Source organism: Pleuronectes platessa, chromosome 9 (assembly GCF_947347685.1).
Source record: "Pleuronectes platessa chromosome 9, fPlePla1.1, whole genome shotgun sequence".
Taxonomy (NCBI): domain Eukaryota; kingdom Metazoa; phylum Chordata; class Actinopteri; order Pleuronectiformes; family Pleuronectidae; genus Pleuronectes; species Pleuronectes platessa.
In genome coordinates this window covers 26,090,984-26,104,057 of record NC_070634.1, presented here as the reverse complement: position 1 = coordinate 26,104,057, position 13,074 = coordinate 26,090,984, and the positions used below count along the sequence as shown (strand labels likewise).

Below are 13,074 nucleotides of genomic sequence, written 5' to 3'. Positions count from 1 at the left end.
ACAAACACCTATGTCCAATCACCGGAGGCGAGTGCCCGGCGACGACAAAACACTTTGAGCTTTGTGTTGGACACAGTTCAGTAGTCGTGTGAGTTTGCAGGTTCTTTGTCAGTAATTTTAACGCCTCCTACACTCACTCCTGAAAATACTCCACTTCCTCCTCAGCAGGAATTTCATTGGTGGACGGACGTCCCTGCAAAATACTAGTGAATCGTAACTGGTGTCCTTTGTAGTTGCATTCAATTAGCTAAGCAGGAAATATGGTTACTCATTTTTAATTTATTATTTACACATTTTTAAGTTAATAAATTTGTTCTTAACCCGTCAATGAGTCTGTATCTGGTCTATGTCTTGCAACAGCCGCTCTAGATATGAAATATTATATTGAGATATGAAAACCGGCTCAGACTTCTAGCCTCAGCTCAGCCACATGTGAAATCGTTGCTTCAGCTCCTTCCATGAGAGAGAAGGTTGTTGTGCCTTAAAAACAAGCGATAGGGAAATAGGTATTAAGTAATAGGCCACATTTGAATTACTCCAATTTCAATGGAAAATAAGGGATGAATTCATAACTGGATTAGAGAGGATGATTGAGAACAATCTGGCTAGTGTACGACCCGCTCTACCTCCTAAGCCACAGCCGCTCAATGTGATGGAGCTCTTAACATTCACACCGGACACTTGAAGGCTTGATCATTGATATCAAATTTTAATTTTCCTCAGTCCAACATTAAAAAATAAAAATCACCTCAGCCTATACAAATATTTAAACAAAATTCTAAATCCCAAACCACTTCCCGATAAAATGCTACACACTGGTAGTAGAATGTGTAACGTTACCCAGTACTGTGGTGCAGACATTTACTAAAGACTAGTGACTCAATCCAAAGACCTCATCTCTATATAGAAGAGTGTGATGGATCCGTGTTAAAGGTGTTTGCACGTACAAAAGCCTAAAATAAAAAACACCAGATTTCTAGAACCGTTGAAACACACCTGGTCCCCTGTGAATCAACCTCATACGATTAAAGAGGAAGCTCAAGTCACTTGTTACAGATCCTGACTTTTGCGTCGGCGTCAACGCGTTTCCACATTTTGGAAGTGTGCAGTGTCACAGAATTCAACTGACTGAACATCCACCACCTTGTTCTTCTTCCAGCCTCTTCCTCCTCTCTTCTTCTTCCAGCCTCTTCCTCCTCTCTTCTTCTTCTTCTCTTCCCCGTCAGTGGAGGACTGAAGACATTTCTCACTTGCGGGCGGTGTCGTAATTGGCAACGAACCAATCGCAGGTTTCCTTTATGGCTGTAAGTGACAAGAGGATTCAGAGGAGACAAAGAACAGATGACAATCCAGCAGCACATACCCACAAACAAACTGCCATTTGAGAAACTGCTCCCACCTTGTTTGAAGGGCGTGAATTTGAAGTTTGGCTGGTAGCGCTTCAGCTTTGCATTGCTGGCAGTCTTTTTGAACTGGCCATCGGATTTACTGGTGTCGTACTATCACATCAAGGTTAAGGAAACAGGATTGAATCTGGATACATCTTGTGTTTCTCATATCAAAGTCAATTTTATACAAATTTCATTTGTTAACAGTGTCAAACATTTTCATTGACAGAGTCACAGCTTCAACTGTCACAATCAGCTCCAGTAAGCTGCAGAGTGAAGCTGAACTGTGGAGGAGTTCTTAAAAACCAGAGTTTATCTCCAATATTCAGCAGGAAACTTTTAAAAATATGAAGGATTCTAAACAGATTTCTGTGGATTTGTTACAGCGGCAGTTCAGTCACAAATCAGTCCAGAGTCCAGACTAATGTTAAAACAACAGATTCAGGTTGAACAGCTTTGGGTCAACTTGTGATTTAAAGGATACTTGAACTTCTCCTTCAAAGCCCATCGCCTGGATGACTTCATCTGCTGCTTCCTTGATGGACACTTCGTCTTCCTCTCCAACTGCAACAGACAGACACAACACAGTGACTAAACTTCACAGCTTCAATATCAGCATCTTCCAACGTGTCCTGTGTGATGACTTACCAGAGAGGATGATTGGGTCGACCTCTGGGTAATCGCACAGGACCCACAGGAAGAGACGAGCCAAGTCCAAAGAGTAGATGAACTGTCTTCTGGGTTTGCCAGAGCCCCAGATCACGAAGGGTTGACCCTCCTCTAATGAGCAAAACAAAACGTAAGAGTTAAGTGAATCTACAGACTATTCTTTATACCTAGTCATAGGGATGCACCAGATAAACACAATGTTATCATAAAATGGGGAAAAAATGCAACCTTACTTAAAAAACATGATGCTCAGCATTGTAAAATACAAAACTTAAAGCTCACGAGCTGGTTACATATCCTGTGCCAAATGTATAATATTTATTCAAGAGACATTTTTAAAAACAGAGGAAGAGAGTCCATTCTAGTCTTTGTTGTCAGTCTTTATAAACAGTCTATGTGCATGAGACTGTGACTTACTTTTAGCAAGGTACGCTTTGTGGATGAGACCTGGCAGCACGTGACCGTCTTCCATGTTGAAGTTGTCGTGAGGACCGAACACATTTGTGGGGATCACGGCAGTGTAGGCGCGTCCGTGCTCCTTGAAATACGCCCTGGGAGACATGCACACATTCAGCACACTTTGTCCTTCAATGGACCAAATCATGGAAATGTTTCTATAATCAAATCTTATGAAAACATCATCTCTCGGTGGACAAACACAAACGAAAGCTTGGCAATGCAATTTGCATAGAGACAAAGAGACAAACAGCCATTCACACCTACAGGCATTTTACAGTCTCCAGCTACACAACATGCATTGTGTCATTGGACTAAAGAGTATGTGGAGAAAACAGGCACAGGGGAGAACATCCACACAGAGAAGCAAGCAGCTCAGAACTAGATGTTGCTGATAAATTGTGTTCATTATTCCACAAATGTGTTTGGTAAGGTCACTGTGACCTTGACCTTTGACCCCCATATTCAAATTGTTTCATCCATGAGCTCAAGTGAAAGTTTGCTCGTAATTCGAGAGGATTTTCTGAAGGGTGTTGCTGAGATATCGTTTTCACAAGGCAACCCCCAAATCTCATTATTTGAACCTAATTTTTAAGAATATCCGTCAAAGCATTTTTTAGATATTGTGTTTGTAACAAAGGGATGGACGTACAATCCGAAAACATGATGCCTCCGACCACCGGCTGTCACCAGAGTTCACCTACCTGTTGTGAATATCAAGCATTCTCTTTGCATAGGAGTAACCAAAGTTGGACTCATGAGGTGGACCATTATGGATCTGGTACAAAGGAAACCAAAAAAAGTTTGTGAGCATGTTCAAAACACAAAGGTGTGGTGCAGTCTGACTCCATCAGCCTCTTACCATGGTCTCATCGATAGGATAGGTGGTCTTATCTGGAAAGATGCAGGTGGATAGGCAGGACACCACCTTCACAACACCCAGTTCATGGGCTACAAGCAGCACGTTGTCATTGATGTGGATGTTGATCCTCTAGAGAGAGCAGACATATCAGTGTCAAATCTGAAAGTAACCGATTACTGGATAACCATATCACAAATTTACCACCAGCACGTCTTCGGTAACACGGAGAATTTATGAGTGGTGAAAGCAGAAGAGGAACTCCCTCATACCCAAAAGTCCAGGTTGGAGTTCATGTTCTTGTAAAGACCTCCAACCAGAGCAGCCAGGTGGATGACATGGGTTGGCCGATGCTTCTTAAACACCGCCCGTGTCTCTTCAATGTTCCTGAATAGAGTTAAGTGAAGTTCAGGTGAGGTACAGTAAGATGAGGTGAGGTAAAGTAAGATGAGGTACAGTAAGATGAGGTGAGGTACAGTAAGATGAGGTGAGGCACAGTAAGGTGAGGTACAGTAAGATGAGGTGAGGTAGAGTAAGGTGACGCAAGGCACAGTAAGATGAGGAGAGGCATAGTAAGATGAGGTACAGTAAGATGAGGTGAGGCACAGTAAGATGAGGTGAGGTACAGTAAGATGAGGTACAGTAAGATGAGGCGAGGTACAGTAAGATGAGGTGAGGTACAGTAAGATGAGGTAAGGCACAGTAAGGTGAGGTACAGTAAGGTGAGGAAAAGTAAGATGAGGTGAGGTACAGTAAGGTGAGGAAAAGTAAGATGAGGTGAGGTACATTAAGATGAGGTGAGGCACAGTAAGGTGAGGTACAGTAAGATGAGGTAAGGTACAGTAAGATGAAGTGAGGTACAGTAAGGTGAGGTACAGTAAGATGAGGTGCGGTACAGTAAGGTACAGTAAGATGAAGTGAGGTACAGTAAGATGAGGTACAGTAATATGGGGTAAGGTACAGTAAGGTGAGGTACAGTAAGATGAGGTGAGGTACAGTAAGGTAAGGTACATTAAGGTGAGTACAGTAAGGTGAGGTACAGTAAGGTAAGGTACAGTAAGGTGAGTACAGTAAGGTGAGGTAAGGTACAGAGGCTTGAGTCTCACATGAGGTCAGCATCTTTGGACGAGAGGAATATCCATTCTTCCCCCTCCTTGTCTCCTCGCTCCTCTTTGACCACATGCTGTATGGCCCTGCCCACCAGGCCAGACCCCCCAGTCACCAACACCTTCATTGACATGGCGCGATTCACCTGGACACAAATGGAACAAAGAAACCTTTAGTGACATACAAGACGAGACACAGTTGTCAGAGAGCTAACCCGGATTACCCAAGCTACAAAAAGGTATTTAAGGAAAAGTAATCACGAACAATCAATTCAGTAAATCAATTAGTATTTACTAATAATATTCAAATCAAAAGTAATAGGGACAGATAAGATTACGCACCAATTTCCACGAGGATTGTGAGAAACCAGCTGGTTCTTGGATCAACTCCCTCTACTCACTTTAATCTTTGTCAATTTTCTTCCTCTTTTAACACACAAAGTAGTCTATCTTTTGTGATGGAAGGGCCATGCTGTCTATTTTATTGTCTCCTTACAGATACACAATTGTCACTTTTATTACCTCCACCCCGGCTTTGAAAAACAACTCAGATTTCAACACAGCTAAATGGAAGGATGGGACATGGGCCAAGAGAGAAGCCATTAAATACTGTCTGTCTGTCACACACAGAGCCACACACACAGTCAACAGTGGCCCAAAGCTTCAGGAATTGTATATAAACCTGTAGAACCTGTTTGATCAGCACAAACAGTCCCCCTGTGTTACATACAGTGGTATCAAAACATAACTTACTTGTTTTAATGACAAACTTCTAGAAACATTTTCAATTTTAACATATCCAACTTCATAGTCTCTAACACGTCTAAGTTTTCAGTTGTATGTTTTCCATTGGTGAGTAGTTCTCATATTATACATGATCGGCGTCACCTGTAATACACAAACCCATAACTTTCTAAATTAACTCAGAGTCCTTCCTGTTGCATAATAGCACACAGCTTTTCCATACGAACGAACAAAGCTACAGTGCAAAGGTCATTGGCTTGTTTACAAAAGAACTGCCTCCTTTTCCAAATCCACTGCCACATTCTTTTATCACAGGTATGGGAGTGTAGGTATAAGCTGAGGTCAGGTGAGGTGAAGCAGCTGCACCGCAACACAAAGCCTAGACTCCTGATCTCTTATACAGTTGAATTACAGACCAAGAGACAGCTGATATCCACCTCCCTAGTAACTAAAGAAAAAACATGTAATATCATTGTATTTATTCGTCAACAAAAATAAATTCAGTGGGGACAAGTCAAGTTTCCAGTTTTGTGAAGCCCTGTATGTGTCCTAATAACGTGTGTTCAGTGCTGGGGTTTAATGTTAGAAAGTAAAATGAGCTCGGGTCAGAGGAGGAAGCAGACTCAAGACATTCCCACACCTCTATTGATCTTAGATTTCTTCCCTTTTGCCTGTTACACCTGGTCGGTGTGTGAACCTCGTGTAAACAGGACGCACAAATGTTGGGTTGAGTCAAGCCGGATAAGGAAAGGATATCCTGGACATGTTGAATCCACCTCCTGGTACGCACCCATTTGTTTTTGCGTTAATGCAACCAGTGCAGAAGTGACACAAACAGAGAAAGAACATTTATGAAGAAGTAACTTCGGTTTAATACTGTTTATTCTCATCAAAATAATGGCACAGGTCCAAGGAGTTCTTCTGGCTATGCTACAGTACTTGGTTGTGGAAAATGTGGTTTTGTATACTTTTGGGAAATATTTATTATGAATATTTTTCAATAACTTCACTGTAATACTGTATATTCTCACCCAAATCACGTCACAGGTCCAGGGAGTCCTACTGGCTATGCTACAGAACTAAGTTTAGGAAAGTGCGAATCTGTGAATATCTTTCAAACTTTACTGAACTCAAGCAAGAATCAAAGAAAACCGCCGCACGTGCACGAGAGGAGTCACAGGGGTTGTTGGATGGATTCGAACAACAAACAACAACAAACCACAACTAGGACCGTTAGCTAGCTGCTGAGCGGTGTCGGCTAACGGTGTCCAGCTGCTGATGCGTGAGAGCGGCCACGTACCTTCCGGGTCAACTCGGTGAAAGCAGCAGATTCTCCCCGGGGAAGAGGAGCAGGTGTCGGCTGGGACTGATCCACACACCGGTGGAGAAGGAGGTGAATGTCCGTGTTTTGATAAACAGATGTTCTTCACCAGTTCTTTAATTCCACGCGTCACTCCATTAGGACCTGCCTCCTTCCATCTCTTCTTCTGCGGTGGTTTCCCGCCCGAGCGGTCTCACTACCGCCACCGCCCGGTGACACTGAGGTAGTGTCAGTGAATCAGGCGAGGCGGATCTATGTCATTTGATTTTATTTATCGCTGATTTGATATGGTTCATATATTTTTATACTTTTGCACTATACTTTCATCAGCTTTTTGTGTTGTCAGTTTGAAGTCGAGCAGATCTTTGCATTTTACTACTTTAATTCCATTTTAGTGCAATTTATACTATTGCTTTTCAGTTTTTAATTCTGCCTTTTGATTTATTTTTGCAGTTGTATTTATTTCCGTTCATAAGAGCTTGTTAAGGTTGCTTATTTACTTCTTCCATTTCCTCTATATGAGCAAATGGAGAAGTTCATTCGATAGGAAGGGGAGTTGACACAGTTAGGAAATCAGAAGTCATGGGACTGTTTTGTCGTCTTCTTTGTTTTAATGTGTATTTTCAGGTCATAAAACAATTTGGACCACCTGGGCTTTGGTGCAATTTATACTATTGCTTTTCAGTTTTTAATTCAGCTATAAACTGCATGAATACTTTCTGATTACAAACTAAGCTGGTTCACTTCTTCATCATTATTATTCTTTACTTGGTTTATATGTTACGTAATTCTGTCACAGCAGGAAATATACTGCACATTAATATCTTACTTATTAGAAATATTTTAACGATATTCAATATTGGGCAGCTTCTACTATTGTGAACGAGTCTGACCCGGATAATCTCCTGCTGCTTCTTCACATCTGAAACACAAACTCCAGAAATTGTCTTTCCAAAATCAACACACAAATCATTGTTGGATCAAAACTATTCTTTATTAATTAATATCATCCTCTATAATTTAGTGCAAAAATAGAAGAAAAAACAAGCTAATTAGCATAAATCCCAGAAAATTTAAGGGATTAAGCCTTTAATTGAATATCTTCCTCTCCTGGTTCTGTCTACTGAGGAGACGAGAACCTGCCGAGGAAGAGGATGGACTTGGTGTTATTGTGCCTGATGAAGAAGAGGAAGGGGTGGTCTGCTGTGAACAGCAGATCCTTGTGCACACTCGGCCCACAGCTACCAGCAACGGCCACGGCTGTGGCCGCCGCGGCCTCTGTGCCCTCCTCGTTCACCTCCATGAAGGCCTTGTGTACCACCTCAGACAGGAAGAGATCTCTTCCGCTGTTCATGCCAGACAGGTCGGCCTTTGACGGGCAGAACACGTCTGTCATGCCCAGCTCGGACAGAGGCTCCTTCAGCTTGTACTCTTCCTCCAGCTTGAACTTTGGCAGGTGAACGTGGATGTCTGACTGGACGTCCATGTTTTTCCTGTCGGTCCATTCATTCAGCCTCTCCAGCGTCAGCTCCATCTCCAGCTGGAACAGAGCAAATACATTTTATCACATCTCTAAAAACTAAGAAGAGGGTGTCTTGTGATTAAAAGGCTGAAACATCTGATGACACAACAGAAGTTATGTCCCTAACATCTGCTGGTGGTCACTCACATCCGATAACATCAACTGGTGGTAGTCATTATTAAGTGCAGTACAAGGGATATTCTCCATCTTGTTGTATATTCCACCAACTAAAAAAACATTAATCGACTGAGTTGCTGTTGCCTCCTTTTAGCTAAACTTCAGTTGTTTAGCAAACACAGTGTCTGTTAAAGACAAATAACATTGCACAGGCTGGTCAGTTGTAAGATGCATATTATACACATGTAGTAGTTTTACCATTTTGGTCTCTACCAACTCCTGAGGGAAATATCTGGCTTTTTAGTTCATAGATGTTCAACTTCCTTCACCAGCTGGTCTCCTTCTTTGTCTGTCTGCTGTTAGGTGCTCGACAGGGAGTGAGCAGCAGCTTTTATCTGAGCTTCTCAACATTAAAAACAAATATTGATTTAACTCTGTGTACCTTCAGCAGAGGGTCGGAGCCGTCTGTGGACTGTTCAGGCAACAGGATGAACATGCTGAGCTCCTCCTCCACAAACGGCAGCTCCAGGATCTGCAGAGCGTGGTCAGGGATGTAGTTGTAGGGCAGCTTCTTCATCTGGTACATCATCTCGACTGGTTTGCTCTCAGTCTGACACACAGAAACACAACAACTATAAAAATGTATATCTAGCTAATAATCCCATTTGGATTAGGTTACTATCTACTCTAGTTTGAGGAGCTAAGGGACATAATTAAAGGACCAATCGTATGAAAAACAGGTCAATCTGAGGAGGGCTGTTTTAAATGATCCTTGTGGTATTTTGACAACAATATGTTACAGACATTTCATAATAACCCCAAGGAGCCATATCAACTGTGGTAAAATGGGCATACGATTGGTCCTTTAAGAGCTTTTTTTTTACCTGGCTGATTTTAAAGGGCATCCTTTTGGTCTGTGCTTTGTTAAAGAGGTTCATCCAGTTTGCCTTCAAGTAGATGGCATTGACCAGAACCAGCCTCGTACCTTCAGAGACTATCCCCGGCTTCAGGAGATCTTTTATTTTATCTGAAATGTAACAGAAAACCTGAGAATCCAGAACAATGTAGAAAGATTTATTCCCTTTTTCATTCAATTCAGGTGTAAAGTCGTACTGTCTGTCTGCTGCTCGACCCAGGTGTTGATCTCCTTTCTGCTCGCCTCCGCGGCCCCGATGAAATCCACAGTCTTCAGGTCGGCCTGGTCGTACTTAGGCATGGCTTCCAGGTATTGCTGCAGAGAGCACAAATCATCTTATACTTTCTAGGAAGTTTATATAAATTTTTTTTAAGTATCAATTGCTGCTATGATAAGTAAAAAATGAAAACTCACAGTGAGGAACATTGCGGTTTTCTCCCCATAGAGACGATTGGCTGTTTTCAGAATGTATGATTTCGATGGTGAGTTGATGTCTTCGATCAGCTTCTTGAATTTGGCGTGGACGGCTTCACCATGTTGGAATGACAGGGCCTGTGTGGAAGTTTGGATTAACACATGACATTTAAATGCTGTGCACCTAAGAGTCCAGGGTCTGTAGGTGAGGAAGCTAATCTCAGGGTCAGTTCCTCAGAACATTTTCTGGAAGTTTTCCTGCCAGCCCACTTGTAAAATATCTGTAAAATGTAGAAATCAGAAGGCGACAAAATCTCATCTCTCACCTGCAAATTCTACATATTCACACGCAGAATCTGTTCATAGAGATTTCTTCTGTAGAAACGCGAGTGAGACACTGCAGATTAAAATCTGCACATTTTTAACACTGAAGTCATTAATAGATGAGACGAAAATAAGAAACAAGTAAGAAACTGTAAGATTTGTTCTTTCTGTTCTGAAAGCAAACTGGTTTAATGAACTGAACTGTCAGATCAATGTCCTGCTGTCAGAGAGCAGCACATACTGGACCTTGTGTCAGGGGATTCATCTAGAGTCAGAAGAACAGATGGTTTAGAAACACTGTTCAGTCTGCTCCATCATAACCAACTGGTCCCACAGCTCTGACTCTCTGAATGACAGGTAACAGAGACATGGTGTGATGTACCTTTTCCATTTGATCAGCTGTGTCTCCTCTGGCTCCCAGGTAGACCATAGCCAGAGCTGAAGTGATGCTCAGCGGAGACACCAACATATTCCCTGATGGGTTTGCATGGCTCAGATTCCGGAACAGCTGCACATCGCCTCCAATTTGGTTTGAGCTTCGGACTGGTCTAGAGAATGATTGGTTGCTGCCGCTGTTGTAGCTGTAGCTGTTTGTGCTGCCACCGCCTCCCATGGCTGAGGATGTACAGTTGTCCTGTAATGACAAAAACTGCTTTTTAGACATACCTATTTTCAAATCTGAACAGAAATGCACCTGATCGCTTCTTGATTGTATTTCAATTTTTTGCAGAACAAATGTGCCAAGACCCCCGAAACCAACCAGATGAGTTTGGACTGAACCAAACTCAATTTTATTTGTTTATGGAGCCTAATCATAACAAACATTCTCTCACAGTGTGTGATGGAGAAAAAATCCCAACACATCAAATCAGATAGAATTATAAACTCAGAATACCTGAGAGATGAGAAGATGTGGAAGCAGAGAATGTGAACCTGGAGGTTGAGTGGTCAGTAGAGGAACACGTACACCAGTATATATACAGTATATGTGAGGGTGTGACTGGGCAATAAGCCGCTGACTGCTGGGAACATAACCTTGTTTTGTTCCCAGCAGTCCACTGGTGCCAACTGGCACTAGTGGAAAAAAACAAAATTGACCCAATTCTGAAAAAATGTTTGTACAATCTCTTTGTGGAAAGACTCTGATAAAGTTAATTTATTATTCTTTATCACTTTTACTGAAAATCTTACAAGGAAGTTTTATGTATACACATTGTTGATGATTTAAAACCCTTTTTTCAAGCAACTTGCTCTCTTTATGCCTCTAATCTCTTCAAATTTCCAGAGTAATGACATAAAGGACTCAGCCTCTGTGAGCAATTCGGCCACAGTTACAGCAAACTAGTTTGAATTTTGATCCCTAAGTAAATTAAATAAATAAAAGACGATTAAATAAAATCATGCAAAAGAAAACGAATTATACGTTGCATTCAAAATGAATTCAGCACTGACTGTGTGCAGGAGTTATGGTGAAAATATTAAATCTCTCATGCTTTCAAAGTTTATCATGGAATCAGAATAGGAGAAGATGCACTGAGGAGCATACAAATTTCAACATACAAAGGTCGTTCAACATCTGCAACAAACTCCTACGCATGTTCTACCAGTCTGTTGTTGCCAGCGTCCTACTGGTGACTGACAGAATCACATCATTGCATTCCATTCCTGTATCTGTATATATGCTCTCCGTATGTGATGTATGTTATTTATGTGATTTATGTATATATGTCAGTGATGTGTTAAGTGTACAAGCCACTGGATGATCTGAATTTCCCTCGGGATTAATAAAGTATCCATCTATCTATCTATCTATCTATCTAACAAGCAGGCGCCTGTTTGTGAGTAATTTACAGCACTGAGCAATCACATTCTTCCTTTTCTCCAGGCAATGTGTGGTCCATATTGTGGAACCAATACGAATTTTGTGTTCTCTGGGTGCCACAAACTAACCCTAACGTTTTTGGTTTATTTTAATAAATAATTAACTTTATTACTGCAGATGTCTTCTGTTAACCCTCTGAGAGCCACTGGTCCGTATACAATTTCAAATATCATGTTGTCTTTAGAGCGTTACTACTCCTCGATGGTTGAGTCAGAGACATGCCGTTTTTTCCTGTTAAACTGAATAAGCAGCTCTATCCCCGAGATCACCCCCTGCCCCCTGCTCGGACTACAGCCAGTGTGGCCCCACTCCCTCCAGCTTCCAGCCCTCTTCCATTCCACACAGCTGCACCCCTCCCTTAGGCGATCACACAGAGCTCCCCCCTCCCCCCTCCCCATATCACTACGGAGCAGGTCACAGGAGAGCTGAGGAGACTGCGCCCTAGGAAAGCAGCCGGCCCTGATGGGGTCTGTCCAAGACTTCTCAAGACATGTGCTGTGGAACTGGGTGAGCTGCTGCAGCATATATTCAATCTGAGCCTCCAACTGGGGAAGGTCCCTGCACTGTGGAAAACATCCTGCCTCATTCCTGTTCCAAAGAAGCCACACCCCAGTGGGCTGAATGACTTCCGGCCAGTCGCATTGACATCACACATCTCAAAGACTATGGAACGACTGCTTCTTCACATCCTCAGACCCCAGGTTGGCCATGCACTCGACCCACTGCAGTTTGCCTAGCAGGAGAAGGTGGGCGTGGAAGATGCCATCATCTGCCTCATTTACAGGGCACACTCTTATCTAGACAAGGGGAAATGTGCTGTGAGAATCATGTTCTTTGATTTCTCCAGTGCCTTTAACACCATCCAGCCCCTTCGACTGAGTGACAAGCTCCTGCAGATGGGTGTGAACGTCCACCTGGTATCCTGGATCACTGACTACCTGACAGAGACAGCACAGTTCGTCAGGCTGAAAGACTGTGTCTCTGAGACTGTGTTGTGCAGCACCGGCGCTCCACAGGGGACTGTGCTCTCACCAGTCCTGTTCACCCTGTACACATCTGACTTTAACTAAAACTCGAAGTCATGCCACATCCAGAAGTTCTCTGCAACTCTGCTATTGTGGGATGTATCAGAGATGGCCAGGAGGGGGAGTACAGAAGCCAGGTGGATAACTGTGTGCAGTGGTGTACACTTAACAACCTGCAGCTGAACACCACTAAGACCAAGGAGATGGTGGTGGACTTTAGGAGGTCTCAGCCTCATCTGCTCCCAGTCTCCATCGAGGGGGTCAGTGTGGAGGTGGTAAACACCTTCAAACATTTAGGAGTCCATATGGACAATAAACTGGACTGGTCAGC

General features: G+C 42.7%; 2 protein-coding genes across 3 annotated transcripts; both read right to left on the bottom strand.

Annotated features, from left to right (window-relative positions):
• Nucleotides 1–689: 689 nt before the first annotated feature.
• Nucleotides 690–10,829, bottom strand: LOC128447759 (GDP-L-fucose synthase). Of its 2 annotated transcripts, none has more exons than XM_053430084.1 (10): nucleotides 10,732–10,829; nucleotides 4,479–4,624; nucleotides 3,645–3,759; nucleotides 3,376–3,504; nucleotides 3,218–3,291; nucleotides 2,475–2,608; nucleotides 2,037–2,168; nucleotides 1,873–1,952; nucleotides 1,400–1,499; nucleotides 690–1,302 (listed from the first exon to the last, which is right to left on the bottom strand). In XM_053430084.1, exons 2-10 carry the CDS (start codon nucleotides 4,610–4,612, stop codon nucleotides 1,247–1,249), a joined length of 954 nt encoding a protein of 317 aa, XP_053286059.1. In that variant the 5' UTR covers nucleotides 4,613–4,624; nucleotides 10,732–10,829; the 3' UTR covers nucleotides 690–1,246. The 2 variants fall into 2 exon arrangements, with proteins under 2 accessions (XP_053286059.1, XP_053286058.1); XM_053430083.1 differs by lacking the exon at nucleotides 10,732–10,829 and adding an exon at nucleotides 6,523–6,717.
• LOC128447761 (leukocyte elastase inhibitor) lies at nucleotides 7,516–10,864 on the bottom strand. Its single transcript, XM_053430086.1, has 7 exons — nucleotides 10,732–10,864; nucleotides 10,219–10,470; nucleotides 9,513–9,650; nucleotides 9,296–9,413; nucleotides 9,067–9,209; nucleotides 8,625–8,792; nucleotides 7,516–8,083 (listed from the first exon to the last, which is right to left on the bottom strand). Exons 2-7 carry the CDS (start codon nucleotides 10,447–10,449, stop codon nucleotides 7,664–7,666), a joined length of 1,218 nt encoding a protein of 405 aa, XP_053286061.1. The 5' UTR covers nucleotides 10,450–10,470; nucleotides 10,732–10,864; the 3' UTR covers nucleotides 7,516–7,663.
• Nucleotides 10,865–13,074: the final 2,210 nt, after the last annotated feature.